This window comes from Mastigoproctus giganteus, chromosome 10, assembly GCF_048544385.1.
Source record: "Mastigoproctus giganteus isolate SK-2022 chromosome 10, ASM4854438v1, whole genome shotgun sequence".
NCBI lineage: Eukaryota > Metazoa > Arthropoda > Arachnida > Uropygi > Thelyphonidae > Mastigoproctus > Mastigoproctus giganteus.
Window position 1 is genome coordinate 144,152,757 of NC_143584.1, and position 24,489 is coordinate 144,177,245.

A 24,489-nucleotide genomic window follows, 5' to 3' on the forward strand; every position below is an offset into this window, starting at 1 on the left:
AAGAATCACTTTCACCTCTGCCAGTGGCTACTTTTAATCTATTAGTCCATGTATCCCCCCCCAACCTAGCAGTTTTCTGACCCACCTAACACTGCCTCGATAGCATCAGCAAATATTCTTGCTCCCTTTCTATTTAAGTGTATCCCATCCATGTAGAAGCAGTCTCTCCTGTTAACAAGTACAGACCAGGCTGAAAAAATTTCTATCCCTTGAGCCTTGTACAATCTTTCCAGGGCCGAATTGATCGACAAGGCTCTCATCATATACTCCCTCCTATTGTGTCTGGGCAGAATTGCAGACACTTTCAAATTCAACCCTAATTCACGGTTTTTTTTCAACAGTGACCTGTACTTGTTAAGTAATTCCCTCGGTCTCCTACTCTTAATATCATTAGTTCCAACATGTACAACAATATCACCTTTTGTGGCTTAAAAGATGATATCTGCTCTACAACATCATCAACCTTTGCCCCTGGCTGACATACCCTGGTCTTGTTCCACCTATCCTTTTTACACACCATGTTCCCCGTTTCCCTGACTATTTAGTCTCCAACTACTAGTTCCTGTGGGACCATCGCATTCTGCTTTGGGGGTTGCCGCTGTGTTGCGTGATAATCAAGTGCAAGCTCTGGCATTGATGTGGGCAGTGAGAGCTTGATGGGCCCCTCAATTTAGATCCTTCGAGGGCATCCACCCTCGAAGGATCTAAATTGAGGCCCATATAGGCCCATAACAATGCTGAGTTGTTGCCCGATTTCCTCACACTCCTTACATTGCGCACTCACAAAGACATTCCCCTTGGCAATATCATGTTCTGTACCTGATTGCTCCACAAACTTCAAACAAGCAGTGCATTTTAAAAGGCTGTGATTCAGAGAGCAACTGCCCCCCCCCCCCCCCAGTTCTCCCCGGAGCCATAGCACTCCCATTAGCTTGAGCCTTTTTCTTTGCTGCTCTGGTCTGAGTCATGATTTTGATTCAATTTCCGTACAAAATTATAACCCTAAACTTATATCAAAATGCAGTTATAACACTATATATCTATATATATATTTTTTTCAGTATCGAATATTATCTCCGAGTTCATTATATAACTTCCATAACAAGTTATGTATTATTTAATAGTGTTACGTTTGTTAAATCTAAGTCGTTATATGTATTTAGTTAAAAAAAGTACAATTTAATTGACAATGAAGTTTAACAAGATTAATAAATTTTAATGATTAATTGATAATATTATATACTGTACTATATAATATTTACCTCAGGGGCTCATATCTGGTGAGTATGGGCTTAGCAAACCCAGGGTCCTGAGCTGGATATCATGATTCTTCTCTTTCTTGCTTTCTTGGTGATTCCCTTCTACTTCTGTCTCTCTCTCTCTCAGGGTAATGCGGGAATGTTTTTTTTGGCTGGTGCAGCATAAGCCTCAGGCTTCCTTGCACCATATGGCTAATAATAATAATAATAATGCTATCTAGTACAAGGTATAACGTTGTATCATATAACAATGGCGGCAAGTTACGAACGGTAAATCTACAGACACTAAATATTAATTAACTTCCAAAATCTCACTATCTAAATTCAGAATAAACCAAGCATCTTGACTAGGTCTATCAGCTACTTATAGAAAATAATTTAATATAACAATTAAGTCAATAAAGCGGCTAAATATAGCTAAAAACTTCATGTTCGCCGGAGCTGCAAAACTTGTAAAACATGTGGATTGGATACCCTTATCGATACTAAGTAATAACCTACAAAATCTCTATTGAAGTTAAAAATTAAATTAATTTTTTATTAAATTAAATTAAGTTAATTAAATTAAGCTACTCTAGAAAATAAGTTAATATGCCAATTTAAGTTAATAAAACAGAAAAAATTAAAAAAAAACTTCTCTATTTTCTGGAGCCGTAAAAACTTTGCCTGTACAACGCTACTCTCGTTCCCAATATATACTGAGACATAGCCACATTTTGTTTATAGTAACACATGTTCATAGCATATCTTTATACACATATCTAATTGGTCTTTAATAATTGTGATTGACAGAGAAGATGGTCTTTACTAATTATTGATTGGGGTGGGTGTTTCAGCTCATATTTATAGACTTCCAACTCATAAACTTCAGAACAGCCACAAAGGGTTAGAGGGGGTTGCTATCCCATACATTTATTTTTTTTTTTTTTAAATAAATAAATATATGAGATAGCAACATGCTTTCAAGGGAGATTATTGTCCCTGGACTGTGTTATCTCTGTTGCATTGAAAATGAAACTTCCAGAACAAAGGGTGCTTAATGAACAGTCATGTTGAGTTTAACTAGATGGCCTTAAAAACTGTTCCTTCTAATTCAGTACAGGGTAGTGCAACACCCTTCAACCTTTTTTGGCTGGCCAAGCACTTTTTTGGGAAAAAAAAAAAAACATATGAAATATCCACAAGAAATAAGCATATGCATATTTACTATTTTGCTTCTTCTGACATTATATTGGTTTTATTCAGTATAATCATCTGTAATTATCCATAAAATAAAATATGTGCAATTTTCTATGCAAATACTTTATAGAAATTAAGATTATTAAATGAACTTTAACTGACTCTATTATAAATAAATTTGCCTGTGCAAGCTTATAGGCCATTTTTTTAAGTTTGAGTTTTTAAGTTTATTATTTTCAGTAATAAAGCATTATTTTAGTAGTACAGACAAAGGAAAGGGGAGAAATAGAAATTTAAATACCAAAAACATTTAATTTTATTTCAGAATGGTTAATTTCTGATGCTTGCATATCTTAGAATTTTCTCTGAGCACATTTTCATAAAAAATGGTTGCCAATTCATGGACATTACTGACCTTACTAAGGGTGCCATGGCACCTGCAGGCACCGAATTGGATAGTCCTAGTGTTGTGTATATTACATACAGTTTAGTGGGTCATGTTTTTCTCTCATTCGTGATTATAGCTTTGCTTTTCTCTCTTTTGTTGTAATTTTTAATTTATAACCTGGGATATCACAGAGACATCGTGTTTATTAATCTGATAGTAATTTTTTATATGGGGGTAAAGCAGAAAGGCCTCCAATATTGTAATTTGAAAACTAGAATTGTAACTTTTACCATTTATAGAATGCTGTATGACAGCTTAAATGAAACTGATTGAATTGACTTCCTTTCAAATATCACTGTGCAGTTTATTAGAAATGGCCAGTTACATATGCAAACAAAATGTGAGGAGTCTGTTTCTTATGCAGCTAAAGGCAGGAAGCCAGTAGAAATCCACAAAGAAATTATGGCTGTGTATGGTGACTCAACAATATCTGTAAAAAATATTTTCCCATGAACATCCATTACTACTGTTAATGTTGCTGAAGCTGAATGCATCATTAAAGAGACTTATTAATTGAAACAGACTAGATAAAACACTTTACTTTACAGGGAAGGAAACCAGAGAATAATGAAATAATGAATAATCACACTTGTAAAAGAACCTGAAATAGAATTGAGAATAATTCTTAAGTTGAATAAAATAATAATAGATAAATAAATTGATATACAAAAGAAGAAAATACCATACTTTGTAAATATGAGTGCTTGGGGTTATAGTTAACTGATCTCTAGCAGAGGGAGTAGGGTTTCCTCCCCCCCCCACATGGGCTCTTCAAGGACTTGTGTTATTAGTGGAGTCCTCCAGAGTTCAGTGCTGGGCCCATTGTTGTTTTATCTATTTATCAATGATATTGATGAAGGCATATCAGCTTAATGTCTAAGTTTGCAGATGATACAAAGGTTGGCAGGATGATTAATGGCAGTTGAAGTTTAACATTGACAGTTGCAGTAATTCCCAGAGAGTTGCTGCATAACCCTAGAGTAATGTGTCAGCTGTGTGGTACTACACTCAGGTTAGTGGGAAATGAAAAAGACCTAGGGGGGGGGGGAATCGTGCAGTCTGATATGAAGTTCTCTGAGCAGTGCAGACAGGCCAGACTGCCAAGACAGTTCAGTGATATACAGGAACTTTGCTAACAGGAATAAGGAGGTGATTGACCCATTGTATAAGGTAATGGTTAGGCCACATCTTGAGTACTACATACAGGTCTAGAGGCCTTATTTTAGGCAAGATGTAGATCTGCTGGAACAGGTGTGGAGGACAACAAGATTGGTGAAGGGAACAAAAGAGTGTTCTTACCAAGAAACACTTCATTTCTGAAAATTGCAGCATCTGGAGACTAGGCACCTGTGAGGTGATCTGATTGAGGTCTTTAAGGCTTTGAATGGATTGAGCAAACACAATGCTGATGGCATTCTTTCCCTTACTCAGACCACACACACATGAGCAGACAAATTCAAATTGAGGAAGGATGGTTGTATGATAAATATATGGAGCCATATATTTATCATGCAACCAATTGGAACAAACTTGCATCTTTTTTTGTGGAAGTTGTAAGTTTGAATAAATCCAAAGAAAAACTAGACAAATTAGTGGACAGGATGAACAGGTGAAGTGGGAGGTTTATAGGGTTTTTTTTTTTTTTTTTTTTTTTTTTTTTTGGCTGATAAGCTTGCTGTTTTGTTGTTTTGTTTGTTATTTGGTTTTTAGGAGCATTAGCAACTAAGGCCATATTGCTCCAGGGATATGCGGTGGTTATTCTCTGACCTTTCCGCATCCTCCGTATTTGGTGGTCACGGGCTCGAACCCTGGTCTAATCAAGAAGCGTGTGCTACACACTGCTTCTTCTGCCCACCTGGCTACGGAGGTGCCAAATATAAGCTTGCTTTCTTGCATCAGATACCACTACTACTAATACTTGCTCAATGATTTTTCCCAGGAAACTGGAACAGAAATTTCGAAATGACATCTCTAGCTAAGCCCTGACTGCAAGTACATGAGTTATTCCACATTCAGCCCACACAACATGTAAATTGGCCTGTAAAATCTTTGAGAATGTCTTAATATCAACTGATTAATTACAGTAGTTATGTTTAATATAATTTTTAAATATACATCTTACCAAACAGTTATGATACAGATTATTCACTTTTACAAAAAATTTCATGGATAGTGCTCTCATTGAAAAATATAAAATTTCATGTTTGCAGCTACAATAGTTATTTTTTAGGAATTATTTCTAAAATCATCCCATTTTATTTTTTAATAAAATTAATTTGGTACTCTTTCAATAGCATGCCTATGCAGAATGAGCTGTTACATAAATAAACAAATAAAAGCAGCTACTTTGAGTTTTTTACATTAGCCTCCCCCCTTCCCTTCATGGGAGTATGAAAGAAGAAGATTGAAGCAAAATAAATAATGGTGAGATAAGTGTTATAGCACCAGCTTCTGGCTAGTTGAATAGACAGATCATTTTGCACATGGCTTGACACAGTCGTTATATTGCCTTCTGAATAATTTGTGGTGAGTTTCTAAATAATGGTTTCTTTCAAAGCTACTGGACTATTTGGAAATAGTGTCTTAATTATTTTTGACTTTGTTTTCCTGTATACTAATAATAGATGAAGCAATAATATTATTACCAAAAAATTTATCAGTTTTTCTTGAAGGTACTCAGGCCCTGAACAGCTCAGGACTGTTCTTTTTATATTTTCTGAAGCTCTGAACAGTTAGTAAAGCATTTTGAGGATTGAGTAAAATGCTTTACTGTTTTATCACCACAAATTAACTCTTGCACTACTTCTTTGGGACAAAACAGTAGGATTTACAGATGTCTTGCCCCTCCCACCCATCCACAAAAATGAATTGCAAATAGAGCAGTACGATAAATATTTATTGGTATATTGTATTGAATAAAATAATCAACAATATTGTCCTTATAGGCCAATGTGATCTATATGGGCACCTTGATGTTTTCTGAAAAGGATAATGAACACCATAATTTTCTGTGTGATATGTTATTGTATTGTATTGATTATGTTATATGAAAAGTTTACATTTCTAAAAGTATTTTTATAAATGCGTTATTTCAAAAGAGCAGGTCTGGAATCCTAGGCATTTAATCAAGCAGAGCTGGCAAATGAACTGATCTACTTCCTATTCACCTCTCTGAAAGCATTTCATTAAAGCATTTGTAGACACAGAAAGCATAATGGGTTGGAGTTCCATCTTGATGAAACTACACCTCCCCAGTGAGATTTAATTGTTCAAGTTGAGGATAATCAAATCCTTTAGCATAACTAAATAAGAGTTGTGGTTCATTGGTCCTTCAAAAAAGTGTGAACCAAACAAATGATGACTTGATACTACATACCATAATGCAATGTAGATTATGCTCTAATTCTTTATAGTAGTGAGAATATGTTTTGGTCCAGATATAAACGTTTCAATGCTGCAAACTTCAGAAGTAGCACATTTATCTGAAAAAATGACATTACCAGCCAGGTTGTGTTAAAGATATGTCACAAAACTTGGTGTAAGCTTGAATTCTTTTATGCATATTTTTGTCACAAATAAATGGAATATAAAGATGGAAGTCTAAATACTTTCATATTTATATCCAAATTTATGTGTCTGAGTTACAGTTGTTAATGGAATATGAAGTTCAGCTACTCTGACTTTCTGGGAAATTGTTCATTTGATACAGCCATTTGTGAACTTTGTTGCACTTTTTTTCTAGAGACTTCCAGTTTTGGATTTGCCAATACTTCTCATTGGAAACAGCATGTGATCCCTTCACTAAAAATGAGCATCCCATGCTGGGATGCTCATTTTTAGTGAATCCTCTGTGCCAGATCTTTCAAGGGAATCTTTTTAAATAATTTGCATAATTTGCTATGCAAGATATCGTGTTAACCTTCTCATCAGCCCATTTACTAACAACCCATTTTTCGGTGCTGTATGAACTTGCCCTGATCATCTGAAATATTCATAAATCAATAAATTAATGAACTAATTATAATAAATTATAATAGTAATAATTATAATAGATAGTAAATTATAATTATAATAATTATAATTTTTATAGTAAAATTAATTATAGTAAAATTACATATAATTAGTGCCAAAGAAAGAATAAAAGAATTTTTTTCTTTTGTTTAGAAACCATAGTGGGAGTTAATAAATATCAGCCAGAAAATCAGGAAACGGTAGATGTCTTAGTAGTCGACAATGACAGAGTTCGAAATTTGCAAATAAATAAACTGAAAGCAATTAAGCAAAAAAGAGATGAGAACAAGGTATTAAACTAACTTTGTTTAAATTTTTTTTTTAAAATGAGTTAAGAGTATTTTAGAAGAGTTGTCGCTACTACTACTCAATTTGAAGTAGGAGCAAAGAAGCAGGAAAATTTCACATTACGGCCAAGAATCCATCCATATTGAAAACCTGACATTCAGTTATGCAATACAACATTCTGATAGCTCATGTAATTCCAAAACTAAATTTTAAAGTTGATATAATTATACGAGATATGACAATAAAGTTTCGAGAATAATTTATTTAAAAATTTTATTTTGAAAATTATACAGATTGTGAGGCCATCACCTTCAAAGTAGTCCCATTTAGACTGTACACATGCATTCCAATTTAGGATCCATTAATCGTAACATTTCTGGTACTCACTTTCTAGTATCTGTTTTAATACCCACGTTACATTACTCTGAATTTCAGAAACTGACTGAAAATGTGTTCCTTTCATGACTCCTTTTAGTCAAGGAAATAAAAAGAAGTCACAAGGAGACAAATCAGGCGAATACAGAGGATGCTGCAACGTTGTGATCAATTTTGAAGTTAAAAACTCTTTCACTATAATGGCGGAATGTGCAGGAGCATTGTCATGATGCAAAATCCACGACAAAGCAATTTCAGGTCAAACTTGGTTGACTCGCTTGTGAAGCCTCTCCAGAACTTTAAGGTAAAATTGTCGATTGACAGTTTCGTTAGGTGGAACAAACTCTTTGTGGACGATTCCTTTTTGATCAAAAAAAGCAAATTAACATGGTTTTCGCTTTTGACTTTGACATTCTCGCTTTTTTGGGTCTTGGCAAGGAAGCTCTCTTCCATTGTTGACTTTGCCTTTTTGTTTTGGGGTTGTAAGCAGATACCCAGCTTTCATCCCCTGTAATCATGTGAGAAAGCAGATCTGGAACATTCAATGCTTTCCAACATCTCCTGAGAATGTCGCAACCGAATTTCTTTCTGCTCATGATAGAGGTTTTTCAGTACCAGCTTTGCACACACTTTCCTCATCAACAAATTTTCAGTCAAAATTAATCTAATACTTTCCCGATTAATGTTTAGTTTTTCGGCACTCATTCTTGTGGTTCGACCTATCAATTCGAACAAGATCATGCACACGAACAATGTCTTTGTCATGTCAAGTCGTGGATGGATTCCCTGAACGCTCAGCATCTTCGACAGATTCACATCCTTCTTGAAACTGTTTTGCCCAATTGAAAATGCGTGGTTTCGACATGGTATCATTTCCATAAACTCTGGTCAACTTTTCATAAATATCCATTGACATATAAACTATTTTCTTGGTGATATATATTTTTTATTTAATTAATTCACTTAGTTCAGGGAATGTCAGACTCAGAAAGGCTTATTTATGTGCTGCATTAATGATTCTGTTGAGCTCACAGGCTCCAGAAAAATGTTGAAATCCTCATTAGAGAACAAGCACTTCACAGCAGTGTGGAATTTGTGAAAGAAATATGCATATATATCAAGCATTTTATTATATTGATTCTTGCAAAAGAATTCGTGGTATCCTGAGTAGAAAGACTTGAAAATTCATAATCTGTATAATTTTCAAAATAAAATTTAGAATATATTCATAAACTGTCACTGATTAATAGAGAAATATATCAGTAAACTTATTTAAGATTTTGATAGAAGAAAATTATCAGAAAACTTTATCATTTAATTATGATTTTATACAGTTAATGGATTGAAAATTTGTTATTTTCACTTAACTAGTTATTAATAGTAAAAAATAATTTACAGATACTTAATTATTTATATAATTATACAAGCTTTATAATTTAGTTTTGGAATTATATGAGCTATCAGAAAATTATATTTCATAATTGAATGCTAGGTTTTCAACATGGATTAATTCTTGGCTGTAATGTGAAATTTCCTTGCCTCTTTACAACTACTTCAAATTGAGGAGTAGTAGTGAGCAACTATTTCAAACTTGAAGTAAACGAGCAATAAACAAGCCCTAATAGAGAAAATACTGTAGTAATACATATAAAATATTTTTTTAAAAAGTTCATTGGTAAATAAATAAATCATTTATTTAATTAATATTAATATTAAAATGACTAAATGATGCAAGGAAGCCAACTTTTGTTGCACCTGCCAAAAAAAAGAAAAGAAATAAAAGTCACTCATCCTTTCCATCTTGCCAAAAAATGACCATCCAATTCTTCTTTGAATTTAACCACATCTTCTCCCTTCTTTGAACCGTCCCCATAAGTTTCTTGTCTTTTAGTAACAGTATTCATCACATAGCACAATGAAGCTACAGGCTTTTGCTGCACTGGCAAAAGAAAAAAGAAAATTGCATGTTGTACCCTGTATGCACAAAAGATGTTTTATGTGAAAATATCTTTGACGAAAATCAGAACCACTTTAAGATCGAACAGCTAGAATTGAAGCTATGAACCAAGTACCATTTTATGCTCACGCTTTACTGAATCAATGTTAGTGACATTAACTTCATACTTCAGTCTGAAATATGTAGTATGAACTATGTAACATTTTATGTTTTCACCCACTACTTACTCTACTGAATCAATGTTTGTTGAATAATATGATTGCAACAATACGAATACATGTATTGTTGTAACCACATTTTCGTCACATTTCACTGTTAGGTGCCACTACAGATGTTTTCACAATATCAGTGAATTTCACAATCAGTAATTTTCTTATTAGTGAAAGGAACTGAATGCCACACTGCTATAGCTGACTGTTCAGCGATGCTGAAGTCAAATTCAGAGTGTTGTCGAGAATATAGAGTAAACCAACCTAAGAAAATAAAGACGGAAGTAGCGATGAGTGCCCGAGAATAACAAAAGACTATCAAGATTGTGTAAAAAACAAACAGAAAATCAAGTGTTGGATTTAGCAGTGCCTTCAACTATCGGTGCTGCTCCATCTAACAATGATGTACCTGAAATGAGTATTAATTATTTAAAATGCAAGATTTCTCCAATCGTGGAGCAGATGAGTTTAAATGATCAAGCTCCTTTTCTTTATGCTGATTACTATTTACATACGAATGCACATCGAGCATTTCAACAGATATTTATGAAAAATGATATCTGTTCTGTATACTACATTTGTGATTGTCTATGGTTCAAAAATGACACAAAGAAACCAGCTGCTAAAGATACACCATTGATACGCACTGCATTTCCTGGTGTTGACATCTACAGGATCCTTGTGCATAATAGCTGTAGAGGATCACTTAAAAACACACACATTCCAGTGCTATCTAAGTAGCTCTCTACCGAACCTTGACAAATGCAAAGTATTGCATATGGGTAGAAGTAACCCCAGAGAAACGTACCAACTGTGTGGTACTACACTTAAGGTGGTAGAAAATGAAAAAGACCTGGGAGTAATTGTGCAGTCAGATGTGAAGTTTTCTGAGCAATGCAGACAGGCTGCCAAGGCAGGTCATGGGGTTTTGTCAGTGATATATAGGAATTTTGCTAGCAGGGAAAAGGAGGTGATTGTCCCTCTGTATAAGACAATGGTCAGGCCATGCCTTGAGTACTGCATACAGGTCTGGAGGCCTCATTTTAGGAAGGATATAGATTTGCTTGAGCATGTACAGAGAAGGGCAACAAGATTGGTGAGGGGAATGAAGGGATCCTCTTACCAAGAGAGGATTAAGTTCTGCAAATTGCAGTGGCTGGAGACTAGGCACCTGCGCAGATTGAGCACACTGGATTCTGATGGGATCCTTCCACTTGTTCAGATTACAAACCTAAGGGGGCATAAATTCAAATTAAGAAAAGACAGGTGTAGAATATATGTGCGGAAATTTGCCTTTAGCCAGCAGGTGGTTAATTGCTGGAACAAATTTCCATCTGTTGTTGTGGAAGTTGATAGGTTAAATAAATTTAAGGAGGAACTGGGCAGGCATTTGGAGGTGAATGGTGTGATTTTTTTGTTTTTTTTTGGCTGATGCTGCATAAGCTCATACACCTGCTTCCTTGCATCACATGCCACTACTACTACATTTACTGAAGTTGGATTTTGTGACAGAGAGGCTTATTTCACCTCGCTTGCCGTTCATGCAGATAAGGTGCCTGAGACACGCATACGGACAATATGCCATTCTGGGCCACGTGATCAATGTGCCTGTTTCAGTCAGCATTATGGTCTATCACTTGCTAAGGAAGATTAATGATGATCATTGTATAAACGTGCATTATGAAACGCAAGAAAATACACAAGTCCAGCAATTGGGTTAGTAAGAAAGCAAGTGGTTAAAGTGTGGCTTCAATATTTGGTTGACAAGCCTCTCTATCGATTGTACTAAATCACGATAGATCAGTCATTCTTTGATGATAGTCACATGAAAATTAATTTGGCTAAATGCAATATAAGCAAAGCGGTTTTTTGCCCAGGGTTCGAACCCGTCACCACCAAATACGGAGGATGCGGATAGGTCAGGGAATGACCACCGCATATCCCATAGCAATATGGCCTTAGTTGCTAATACCTCTAAAAACCAAAACAAACAAGCGAAGCGGTTCTGATCGAGGAAAGTCCCAGGAGAAACTAATATACCACAGAGTTTACTGTTTGATGAACATGCAAATGAACTATTCTTTCTTAGCATTTATCTTGGACATTCAGAGAGAATTTATGCCAGAGAGTAAAAAAATATGTGGAGCTCCTATTTTTAGAGAATTTATGTGCGACTCCATTCATGATGGCAAAGGCATTCAGTCCGAAATTTAGTAGGTGCCACCAAAGATGTTTTCAGATTAAAAACCTTTTCTCATTGAGACAGTAGTAACCTCCTCTCCACAGTACAGCCTAATCGCAGATATCTCCTCTACTCCACGAGTACCGATTATATTCTTATCACAACCACAACATGCATTGCTCAAGGAGGTATATTCTCCAGTACAACCACTCTTGCAAGCAAATCCAAATCTGCTGTCAATACGTGTGGCGATGATTTAAAGTTATTTATCATTTCCAAAGTCTCCGATGATATTCGCTAAGTTAGCCACAATGCAAATTTACAGATGTATAGAATTATGAAGTATCTGAAAGAACTCAATCTGACTGTCAATGCAAACAGATCTGCTCAAATAATTTATTCCTTACCACATTAGAAATAAAAATTGCAGCTAACTCAATTCCAAATGTCAGAGCAATGCCTTAGTTGCTAATGCTCCTAAAAACCAAATAACAACAACACCTCTCAGGTGCCTGGTTGCAAAACTGTAGCTCACATAATCGGAGTCTGTCTTTGCTTGTACCGTTGTGCTTTTTCCACTCTCACCATTCGAGTTGCCCGTTTTTGGAGCTCAATTGTCTTTTTTCAGATGAAGTCCCCATACTTTAGCATTAGCATTAGTAGAGGCATATAATGCAAGAAAGCAAGCTTATGCAGCATCAGCCAAAAAAAAAAAAAAAAAAAAAAAAAACCCTTCCACTTCACCCCTCCGTTCGTTCGAAATACCTGTCCAGCTGCGCCTTAAATTTATTTAGGCTGTTAACTTCCACAACAAGGGATGGAAGTCTGTTCCACCAACCAACTACTCGCTGGCTAAAGGCAAATTTCCGCACATCTATCCTACATCTGTCTTTCCTCAATTTGAATTTATGCCCTCTCAGGTGATTATTCTGAGCAAGAGGCAGTATCCCATCAGCATTGAGCATGCTCAAACCATTCAAGGCTTTGTACACCTCTATCAGATCACCTTGCCGGTGCCTAGTCTCCAGACGCTGTAATTTGCAATACTTAAGCCTTTCTTCACAAGAGCAACCCTTTATTCCGTTCACTAACCTTGTTGCCCTTCTCTGTACTCGTTCCAGCAGCTCTACATCCTTCTTGAAATGAGGCCTCCAGACTTGTATACAGTACTCAAGGTGTGGCCTGACCATTGCCTTATACAAGGGAATAATCACCTCCCTATCCCTGCTAGAAAAATTCCTGTATATCATTGATGACACCATGAGCTACTCTTGCAGCCCATCTGCACTGCTCAGAGAACTTCATATCTGCCTGCAAAATTACCCCCAGGTCCTTTTCATTCTCTACCACTGTCACTGTCAGTGTAGTACCACAGAGTTGATACGTTGCTCTGGGGTTGCTGTTTCCCATATGTAGTACTTTACATTTGTCAATGTTAAACTTCATTTGCCATCTCTCAGCTCATCTGCTCAACCTTTCCAGATCCTGTTGCAGCAGCAGCATAGTGTCAGTAGCGTCCTTAACAACCCTGCCAACCTTTGTATCATCTGCAAACTTGGACATTAAGCTTGATATATCATCATCAATATTATTTATAAATACAGAAAACAACAATGGACCCAACACTGAACCCTGAGGGACTCCACTAATAACATTAGTCCACAATGAGCAGTGTCCCTTAATTACCACTCTCTGTCTTCTGCCACTCAACCATCCCTTTATCCATAGCAACAATTTGCCACCAGTGCCACACTGCTCCAATTTGAGCAGCAGTCTTCCATGTGCAAGAGTATCAAAAGCCTTTCTAAGATCCAAATATATAATATCAAAGTTATTCCCTGCATCCAATTCTTTTTTGACTACATCATAGTATCCAATCAAATTGGTCAGGCAAGACCTTCCCTTAACAAAACCATGCTGTGTCTGAGCTATAACTGAATTCTTGTCAAGATGATCCTGCAGTGCTTCTTTAACCAGTGCTTCCATTAATTTTCCTGGAATAGAAGTTAAACTCACAGGTCTATAATTACTTGTGTCAGCCTTTGATCCTCCTTTGTGAATTGGGATTACATTTGCACTTCTCCAGTCTATGGGTACCTCCCCTGAGTCCAAGGAAGCTCTCATAATTAAGGCTAACTGATTGCTTACTTCCTTTGCTGCCTCCTTTAATATAACTGGATAGATTCCATCCACCCCAGGTGCCTTTCTTGTATTTATCTTCAACAATTTCTCCTGAACACAGTATTCCAAATGTGGTCTTACAATTTCCTTATACGGTGGGATTATGACCTCTCTATCTTTACAGGATAACATTCGATAAATCATCGATAGGACGCCATGGGTTTTCCTGGCTGCCTGTTTACACCGTTCAGTAAACTTCATATCTGCCTGTATTGTAACTCTAGATGACTGTTTTTAATTCAACATGCTGCCCACCAAGTGTATAATTATTTTGGGGTTGCTATTCACCAAGTGAAAGAGCTCACATTTAGTGGCAGCTATGCATTAAAACATAGCTGCCACTTCTCTGGCTATCTTTGAAGTCAAATCAAGTCATCCTGAAGTAGCACCACTTGGCACCAATCATTAACGACTCTACCAACCTTTGCATCATCTGCAAATTTTGACATCATGCCTTCTACCCCTTTTCGTTGTCATTTATGAAAATGAGAAACAACAGTGATCCAAGAACCGATCCTTGGGGGACCCCACTCCTGATGTTACACCAATCTGAAGAATATCCATTAATTACAACCCTCTGCCTTCTGCCCCGCAACCACCCAGGAATCGACCTTTGAATCTTACCAGTAATCCTAACCTGTTCCAGCTTAACCTCTCACCAGGGACCGAGTCAAATGCTTTGCTAAAATCCAAATAAATGATGTCAAAGTTATTCCCTAAATCAAGCTCATGAGTATCTGTGTCAAAATAGCCTACTAAGTTAGTTAAATATGATTTTCCCTTAACAAAACCATGTTGTGTGTCCTCTAGAATGCCTGTCTATCTAAATCCATCGGTTTTTACTGATGAAAGACCATTTACCTTTCATCAGTAAAAACCGATGCAAAGTACCTGTTCAATTCGTCCACAACAACATCAGCTGAGTTATCTAAGACTTCCCACACCCAGTGCACAAGGGTCCAATCTGATTAGCTTTCTTCATTGTATTCACATACATAAAAAATTCCTTGTCCCCATTCTTTGCTCTTAGCCAGTGATTTCTTATACCTAGCCTTGGCCTTCCTAGCCTTATTTGTGGTACTATCACAGATCAACTTGTACCTGTTGTAGGCTTCGGTACTTTTCATTGCTCTGTAATTATCCTAAGCTATTTTTTTCTGCTCAACTTTTTTTTAGATATGACCTTAAGATTTCAATACAGTATTCCAAATGTGGTCTCTCCCTCACCTTGGAAGGACAATGACATCCCCCTCTCTAATTGCAATGATTCTATAAATCATAGACAGAACATCATGTTTCTTCCTATCCACATCTTTGCACCACGTGGTAAATTTACATCTAATCCTGATATAATCCCTAATTCTTTTCATCTCTTACCATTGTTAATTTCTCTTCTCCCACCCCAGTTTGTAAGTAATGCCTGGATATCTGTTCCCTAGATGTAAAACCTTACATTTAGAAGCATACATTAAATTCTAATTATAACTTTTAAGATCACTATCGTGCAACTGTTCCAAGCTATTCTAAACCAACATAGCATGCTACTGATTATTAATTACCCTTCCTACCTTAAAATCATCAGCAAACTGACAGCTCTCATCAATGTCATTAAGAAAGATTAGGAAGAGGGGGGACAGCAGTAATACAGACCTGGACCAGAAAAATTCAAAGCCAGTGACTTCTTGTTGACCCATTTAAAACAGAAAATTCAGCAGAAACAGAAATTTTAGATTAGATTTGGCAGCAGTAGCACAAGCCAGTGATTCTTACATTTATACTAATAGTAATACTAAAACTGTAAAAACAAAAATACATACATGGTGAAATCAAAATAAAAAGATAGACCTAAATATTAATAATCATGAACTATGGAAAAAAGGAAAAGAAATAATAACTGATGCTAGAACAAATATTTTTGATAGGCTACAGAAACCAAATAATGATTGGAATACCAAGAAATTCTATCAAGGTGCAAAGAAAAGAGAATAGTAAAATCCATTCTGACTGACAAAGAAAACACAGGTGAAAATTGAACTGAATCTAACAGATGAAGTCCAATGTCAGAGAATCCATAAACATAACTACTTGAAAACAGTATTTCAGACAATCAAAGAGACTGAAACATAGAAACTATAAAAAATATATGAAATAATTCATAAAGTCCTCAAAGAAGAGAATTAAAGAATTAATATATAGTATGAAAGTACAAAATTTCTAAAAAAATCTAAAAGACGAAATACTAAAAGAAGTAGAATAAATTAAACAAGCACATCTAATAAATCACTAGAATCTGACAGAATACCAAATGAACCATGGAAAGTTACAATAAGATTCTCATTACTGGAATGATATCAGAAGACTGGAGAAAAGAACAAGTATATACCTATATACACAAAAAAAGGAAGCAACAAGAAATGTAGGAATTACATGCCAATAAAACCATTACCATGCATTCAAAATGTAACAATATACCAATATGAAAATTCACATAGAGGTACTCCAAAGCAGATTTTTAAAATCATATGAGCTAACACCAAGTATGAACAAGCAAACTATCTCTTACCCTACAATAGATCACATTTTCACAAGACAACAACTTGCAGAACTGTGATGGGATAAAAGACAAAATATATACTGTTTTGGTATTGACCTTTAAACAAACATTTGATATTGTTGTTTTTTTTTATTTACTTTAAACAATCATTTGATATTGATTTTTTTTTTTATTGACTTTAAACAAGCATTTGACCTCAGTTAATAGGGACAAATTGGAATAATATTTAATCTAGTTTGTTCTTATTAATAGGGACAAATAGACATTCTGACTTGCTAAAATCTACACACAGAAATAATAAATTGCTTCATCAGATACTTTTAAGACTTTTAGGAGCAGTGTGGCATTGGAGGCAAATTGCTGCTATGGATAAGGGGATGGTTGAGTGGCAGAAGACAGAGAATGGTAATCAATGGACACTGCTCAACGTGGACTAATGTTATTAGTGGAGTTCCTCAGGGTTCAGTGTTGGGTCCGTTGTTGTTTTCGGTGTTTATGAATGATATTGATGATGGGATATCAAGTTTAATGTCCAAGTTTGCAGATGATACAAAGGTTGGCAGGGTTGTTAAGGACACCACTGACGCTATGCTGCTGCAACAGGATCTGGAAAGGTTGAACAGATGGGCTGAGAGGTAGCAAATGAAGTTTAACATTGACAAATGTAAAGTACTACATATGGGAAACAGTAACCCCAGAGCAACGTATCAACTCTGCAGTACTACACTGACAGTGGTGGAGAATGAAAAGGACCTGGGGGTAATTGTGCAGGCAGATATGAAGTTCTCTGAGCAGTGCAGATGAGCTGCAAGAGTAGCTCATGGTGTCTTGTCAATGATATACAGGAATTTTTCTAGCAGGGATAAGGAGGTGATTATTCCCTTGTATAAGGCAATGGTTAGGCCACATCTTGAGTACTGTATACAGGTCTGGAGGCCTCATTTCAAGAAGGATGTAGAGCTGCTGGAACGGGTACAGAGAAGGGCAACAAGATTAGTGAATGGAACAAAGGGTTGCTCTTACGAAGAAAGGCTTAAGTTTTGCAAATTACGGAGTCTGGAGACTAGGCACCGGCGAGGTGATCTGATAGAGGTGTATAAGGCTTTGAATGGTTTGAGCATGCTCAATGCCAATGGGATTCTTCATCTTGCTCAGAATAATCACCTCAGAGGGCATAAATTCAAATTGAGGAAGGACGGATGTCGGATAGATGTGCGGAAATTTGCCTTTGGCCAGCGGGTGGTTGGTTGGTGGAACCGACTTCCATCACTTGTTGTTGAAGTTGATAGCCTAAACAAATTTAAGGCTCAACTGGACAGGTATTTCGAGCGAACGGAGGGGTGAAATGGGAGTGGTGTGTTTTTTTTTTTTTTTTTTTTGGCTGATGCTGAATAAGCTTGCTTTCTTGCATCATATGCCTCTACTAATGCTAATGCTAATGCTAAGACACCAAAGAAAAATGGAAATTTGATAATAAGCAGCATAAAACATAAAAATAAGGGATCCAAGGATCCTCTATTTCACATATTATCTTTTCAGTGTTTACCTTGACAAAATGTTTAAACCAGCAACAGATAAAGAGGAAAAATGCTGATGATATCATCCTAATAACAAAAACAACATAAAAAACCTCATAAATAAACTATATAGTTTGTGCTACAAACTGACAAATAAAAATAAACAAAACTAAAATAAGAAAAATTGGAAAGAAATGAGAAACAATTAAAATAGATGGGTAGGTCATAGAGAAACTTGAATTCAACTATTAAAAAAAACTTAAAATTCAACTACAGTATTTGAATACCATACTAATCAAAAAAATTAGACAACATTGAAACTATTAAACAGAGAATAGTTGTTGGTTGGTCTTCATTGACCAAATTGGAAAAATCTGGAAAAGTAACAAAATAAAACTATACCAAACCATCATAATACCAATAGTCACTTACAAATGTAAGGCCTAGATGATTAAAGAAAAAGAACAGAAATGATTGACATTTGAAATGAAGTGTCAATAGGAAGATAATAAAACAAAATGGATGGAGAACAAATTAATGTGACAGAGCAGAACTAAATTTCATACTGACAATAATCAGAAAGCAACTCCTGTGGTATGGATATGTGAAATGTACAGATTCACTGAGATATTCATATCAGGTTTTAAACAATACAATAGAAAGGAAAAGAAACCCTGGTTGCCAAAGACAAATGGATAATGGTAATTAAATGAATAGCTGGAATCCTGTTTCAAGAACTAAAATACATGACAAGAGACAGACAGACAGAGATGAAGATTATTGATCAAGGTGGAACTCTACCCATCTCTGATGGAGGAGTGAGTGAGTGAGTGAGAAAAGAAGGTGTAGTATGAATGAAAGTAGATTTAATTTTTTTGAATTTGGTATTGGTACACATGGAAGAATCACCTTGAAAAGAAAAACCATACCGAAAAGAAGAGCAAAAGCATATAGTCATAAAAAGAAGTGGATAAACTCTAAGACCCTGGAGACCCTAATCAGAGTATTAATAATTTGACTCGGTTTAATATTTAAAAAATATTGGTCAAGAAACTACTGAGCCTCACTGAAAAAGGGAAGAGGAATTGTAATGTTAATTATATAAAATAAACTACCTCAAATTTAATTTCAGTTAACAGTTTATCATAAATGTCAGCCTCAGATTTTATAATTTAATAATAAAAAGTTAAACTGAGTTACATAAGGTTATAATACCACCCTTTTTCTTCAATGAGCAATAACAAAGTATTTATAACCCAATAATATTGGAACAGTTAATTCTAAAGATTGGTTGAAGAACCAGTACTCAGTTCGGCATGCAATATCAAAATATGTTTTGAATAGTGTGTCCTCCTATATGCACAACATATTTTAATACTTCTGATGTTTCATCCAAAATATTTAAGTTGAAGGAAGCTATCACATGGGTTGACTAACAAATCCACTTCATGCTCACATTTTTCATAATCTGATTCTTTGTCGTCATTAAATCTCCTTTCTTTAAGCTAGAATAAAATGAATGATGTAAGTTATTTGAATCATGACTTGTTCTTTTGAGTTATTCTTATTGTGCATTGATTCAAATAATATAGTGTTTTGTCACTTGTTTTGAGAGGTCTAGGTTTTAATCAGGTTAGGGACGGAGGAATTTTTAAAACGATCTCTTCGACCAAGGCTGTACCTAACTACAGCCTCAGTTGAAGAGGTCTTTTTAAGAATATCAAGCATATCATGTTACACTGCACAAGTTACACCCCCATCTCTTCTATTATGCAGCATGATTGATATCTTTTGAGTTTGAGTTTAAGATGGGCATTATGGTGAGATCCAATCTTCCTTATGTTTCAAGGATACAGCTCTAAAACAGTGTTTGCAGGCCGGCTGCTAGATAGTCCACTGGGCGAACCTATTGGTAAGTCTCTAGGAGGCTTCCAGATCAGCAAGTGTATAATCTCGCTACCTCTACTCTGCCAAATAGTAACTGGAGGAAGTCCAAGTAGTGTGCATGTGGGGGCATTGTCGAGGCCACGTTTTGTCAGGGAGCTGAGTATATTCTTGCCATATCCAAAAAAATTCCTTATTTTTCATACAGAATGTCCTCCCCATCTTTTCTTACTACTGAATACATCATGAATTGTCAAACTAATAGAACACACTTATCTGTGAAAAGATCTAAATATCCCAAACACTTCCTCATTAATTTTGCAAATATATGTGGTCTAAGTTCCAATCTCAGTGATATCCATTTCCACTTAGAGTCTGCCAAACCCCATGTACTTTTTCTGACAGTGGCGCCTCCGTAGCCGGGTGGGAAGGAGCAGCAGTGCATAGCACACGCTTCTTGATTAGACCGGGGTTCGAGCCCGTCACCACCAAATATGGAGGATGCGGAAAGGTCAGGGAATAACCACCGCATATTCACGGAGCAATATGGCCTTAGTTGCTAATGCTCCTAAAAACCAAATAACTAACTAATAACTAACTAACCTTTTCTGACAGAATCCCATTTATCAGTTGATTCAAAAACTGCTCATCTCAGCTATCCAAATTATTCACTGTGTGATTCCTTTCGCTTCAAAGGTGGCACTTGTGCATATATCCTTTGTGATATTCCCTGTCAGAGAATAGTAATTTGGAATTTCCTCTTTTCACCACATTCTTTCAAATTCATCAGTTACTTTTATTGTTCTCCCAACTCTACTAATCACTTGGAACTCTTTGACTTCCTCTCTTTGAAACTTGACTTTCTCCAGTCATACTTTCCTAACAGTGAAGTAATTTTCCTTGGTGATTTTAATGTTCACAACTCCTGCTGGCTTTCATTTTCTACTCACATGGACCCAGCTGGTCGAGTTTCTGAGGCCTTTGCAATTACTAATGATCCCACACAGATTATTCATTTACCAACCAGACAATCCTAACCACACAGCCAACATGCTTGATCTTTTTCTCACAAAGAACCCTTCTAAGTATACAATCGAAGTGAGTGGTCTTCTAGACACCTCACATCTCAATTTGGTGATGGCCTCTTCTCCAATGGAGCCTTTCTCTCAGAACTTCCTGTTGTGTGACATTACAAGAATGCAAAATGGGATAACCTGCAAGATTTCTTTTCTTCTTTTCCTTGGTCGGATTACTGTTTCAGATCTGACGTTAGCTTTTGCTGAGATTGTGTAGTACAATTATTATTGTAGGGATGAAATCCTTTATTCTACATTCCACCTTAAAATTTCATCCTGTATCTCAACCTTGGTTTTCCTAAATGTGGTAAGGTTGTTCAAGATAAGAATGTTGATAAGAATGGCTTGTATCCAAAGCTCACAACAATTGTAAAGCAGTTATTAATCAGTCCAGGCTAGATTTTGAACAGGCTAAGAGTAGAAAACTAGCTTCTTGTGCAAATGGTAATCAAGCATTCTGGTTTCTTGCAATGTTGACTGCGGCTGTTGCCCATCTCTGTTCCCACCTGTCAGAACTAGATGGTTTTATTGCCGCTTCAGCCAAAGATAAAGCTGACCTGCTAGCATCCTACTTTTCTTCTAACTTTTGGATTGATGATTTTGGTAAACCACCTCCTACCATTTTCAGTGTACTCCATTCAATGCCTCCTGTGGTCTTCCGTCAAAAGGTTGTCAGAAAGATTTTGAATAATCTTGATGCTGAGAAAGCTCCAGGTCCTGATAGTATTTCTCCGCTTCTCAAAACCCATGCTTTTGACCTTACTCCTGTTCTGTCCTGTGTCACCTTTTTTTAACTTTCTTATTCCACAGGTGTTTTCCCTTCATCTTGGAAATTTGCTCATATCTATCCAATTCTTAAAAAGGGTGACAAATCCCTCCCATCAAGTTATTGTCCCATTGCATTTGCTTCTAGTCTTTTTAAAATAATGGAGAAATCAGTTAATCTCCAGCTCTTAAAACTATCTAGAAACCTTCCGTCTGATTAATGATTACCAGTATGGATTCCATCAGTGTTGATCCACTGGTAATATTCTGGCTTATGTTACCCATCTAAGGAACAATTCAATGGAAAGGTTTGGTGAAACACAAGCAGTTGTTCTTGATCTTGTGTGGCATAAAGGTCTTCTAAACAAGTTCCCTCTTATGGTTTGCCAACTGTTTTTTGTAATTGGGTATCCAGTTTTCTCTCTGACCGCTCACTGCGGGTGATGGTAGATGGCTCTCTGTCTTCTAACTTTTCCACTAATGCTGGTGTTTATCAAGGTTCAGTTCTTTCTCCCACTCTTTTCCTCTTGTACATTAATGACCTTCTTCCATTGACTGGAAATCCTATCCATAGTTTTGCTGATGATAGCACATTGCACTCCACCTTCCAGTTTAAGAAACCTTGCCCTGCACAAACTGCTTCAACTACATGAATATCTGCTACCAATTCCTGAAATGCTGATCTCCAGGTAATTCTCCAGTTGAGCAAAGATAACTTAGTTGATATCAATCCTTTTTTAAACTCAGTCCTGTCTTATGTCTCACAAAACAGATTCTTCTGCTCCTATGCTTATCTTCTACAACGCTCTGATTTCTTGACAGGATCACGTATCTCTTTTGGGGATTATCCTGACTTCTGATCTCTCTTCGCATAAGCACATTACAAATATTGCTTTCTCTGCATCTAAAAAAAACCCAGGTTTTATGCTTTGTTCTTGGCATTATTTTTTTTTTCCAAACAGCTGTTTACTCTGTACAAATTGCAAATCTGCTCTACCATGGAATATTGTTCCCACATCTTGGGCAGTTCCCACATAATCTCTCTCTCTCTCAGGCTGCTAGATTCCATTCAAAAGAGGGTAGTTAGATTAATTTAATTAATGACTCGTCTCTAACAAAATCTCTCCACTCTCTGTCTCATAGATGTTCTGTTTCTGCTGTATGCCTTTTCTATAGATAATTTTATGGGCACTGTTTTTCTGAATTGGCTTCTATAATTTCCTCTGTCTCTCAGTCAAACCAGTCAACGTCAAACTTACAGAAGCAACTTTTCTTCTTTCTTATTTATTCCTTCGACTTCCATTTTCTGAAACAACTTTCCTGAAAATTACAATCTACAAAAATTCAAGTCTAATAGTAGTAGTAGTAGTAGTAGTGGCATGTGATGCAAGAAAGCATGTGTATGAGCTTATGCAGCATCAGCCAAAAAAAAAAAAAAATCACACCATTCCCTCCAAATGCCTGTCCAGTTCCCCCTTAAATTTATTCAACCTATCAACTTCCACAATGACAGATGGAAGTTTGTTCCAGCAATTAACCACCCGCTGGCTAAAGGCAAATTTCCGCACATCTATTCTACATCTGTCTTTTCGTAATGTGAATTTATGCCCCCCTTAGGTTCGTAATCTGAACAAGTGGAAGGATCCCATCAGAATTCAGCGTGCTCAACCCATTCAAGGCCTTCACCTCAATCAGACCACTGCGCAGGTGCCTAGTCTCCAGCCACTGCAATTTGCAGAACTTAAGCCTCTCTTGGTAAGAGGATCCCTTCATTCCCCTCACCAATCTTGTTGCCCTTCTCTATACATGCTCAACCAAATCTACATCCATCCTAAAATGAAGCCTCCAGACCTGTACACAGTACTCAGGCCTTGGCCTGACCATTGCCTTATACAGAGGGATAATCACCTCCTTTTCCCTGTTAGCAAATTCCTATATATCATTCATCCCAGGGGTTCACATCTGGTGAGTATGGGCTTGGCAAACCCAGGGTCCTGAGCCGGATATCATCATTCTTCTATTTCTTGCTGATTCCCTTTTACTCTCTCTCTCTCTCTCTCTCTCTCTCTCTCTCTCTCTCTCTCTCTCTCTCTCTCTCTCTCTCTCTCTCTCTCTCTCTCTCTCTCTCTCTCAGGGTAATGTGGGAATTTTTTTTTTTTTTTTTTTGGCTGGTGCAGCATAAGCCTCAGGCTTCCTTGCACCATATGGCTAATAATAATAATAATTGACAAAACCCCATGACCTGCCCTGGCAGCCTGTCTGCATTGCTTAGAAAACTTCATATCTGCCTGCACAATTACTCCCAGGTCTTTTTCATTTTCTACCGCCTTAAGTGTAGTATCACCACACAGTTGGTACGTTTCTCTGGGGTTACTTCTACCCATATGCAGTACTTTGCATTTCTCAAGGTTAAACTTCAGTTGCCACTTCTTAGCCCATCAGCCCAAATTATCTAGATCCTGTTGCAGTAGCACACTGCCATTACTGTAATTAACAACCCTGCCAACCTTTGTATCATCTGCAAACTTCAACATTAAGCCTGATATACCTTCATCAATATCATTGATAAATATACAAAACAACAGTGGACCCAACACCGAACCC

General features: G+C 36.5%; 1 protein-coding gene across 1 annotated transcript in view; it reads left to right on the forward strand.

Moving 5' to 3' along the window:
* LOC150079334 (methylmalonyl-CoA mutase, mitochondrial-like) overlaps positions 1–24,489 on the forward strand; it is a 253,034-nt gene that overhangs the window by 187,987 nt on the left and 40,558 nt on the right. The window contains exon 12 of the mRNA XM_090383601.1: positions 7,051–7,187. Within this exon, the coding sequence (XP_090239727.1) occupies positions 7,051–7,187 (137 nt within the window). The remainder of the gene's footprint in view (positions 1–7,050; positions 7,188–24,489) is intronic.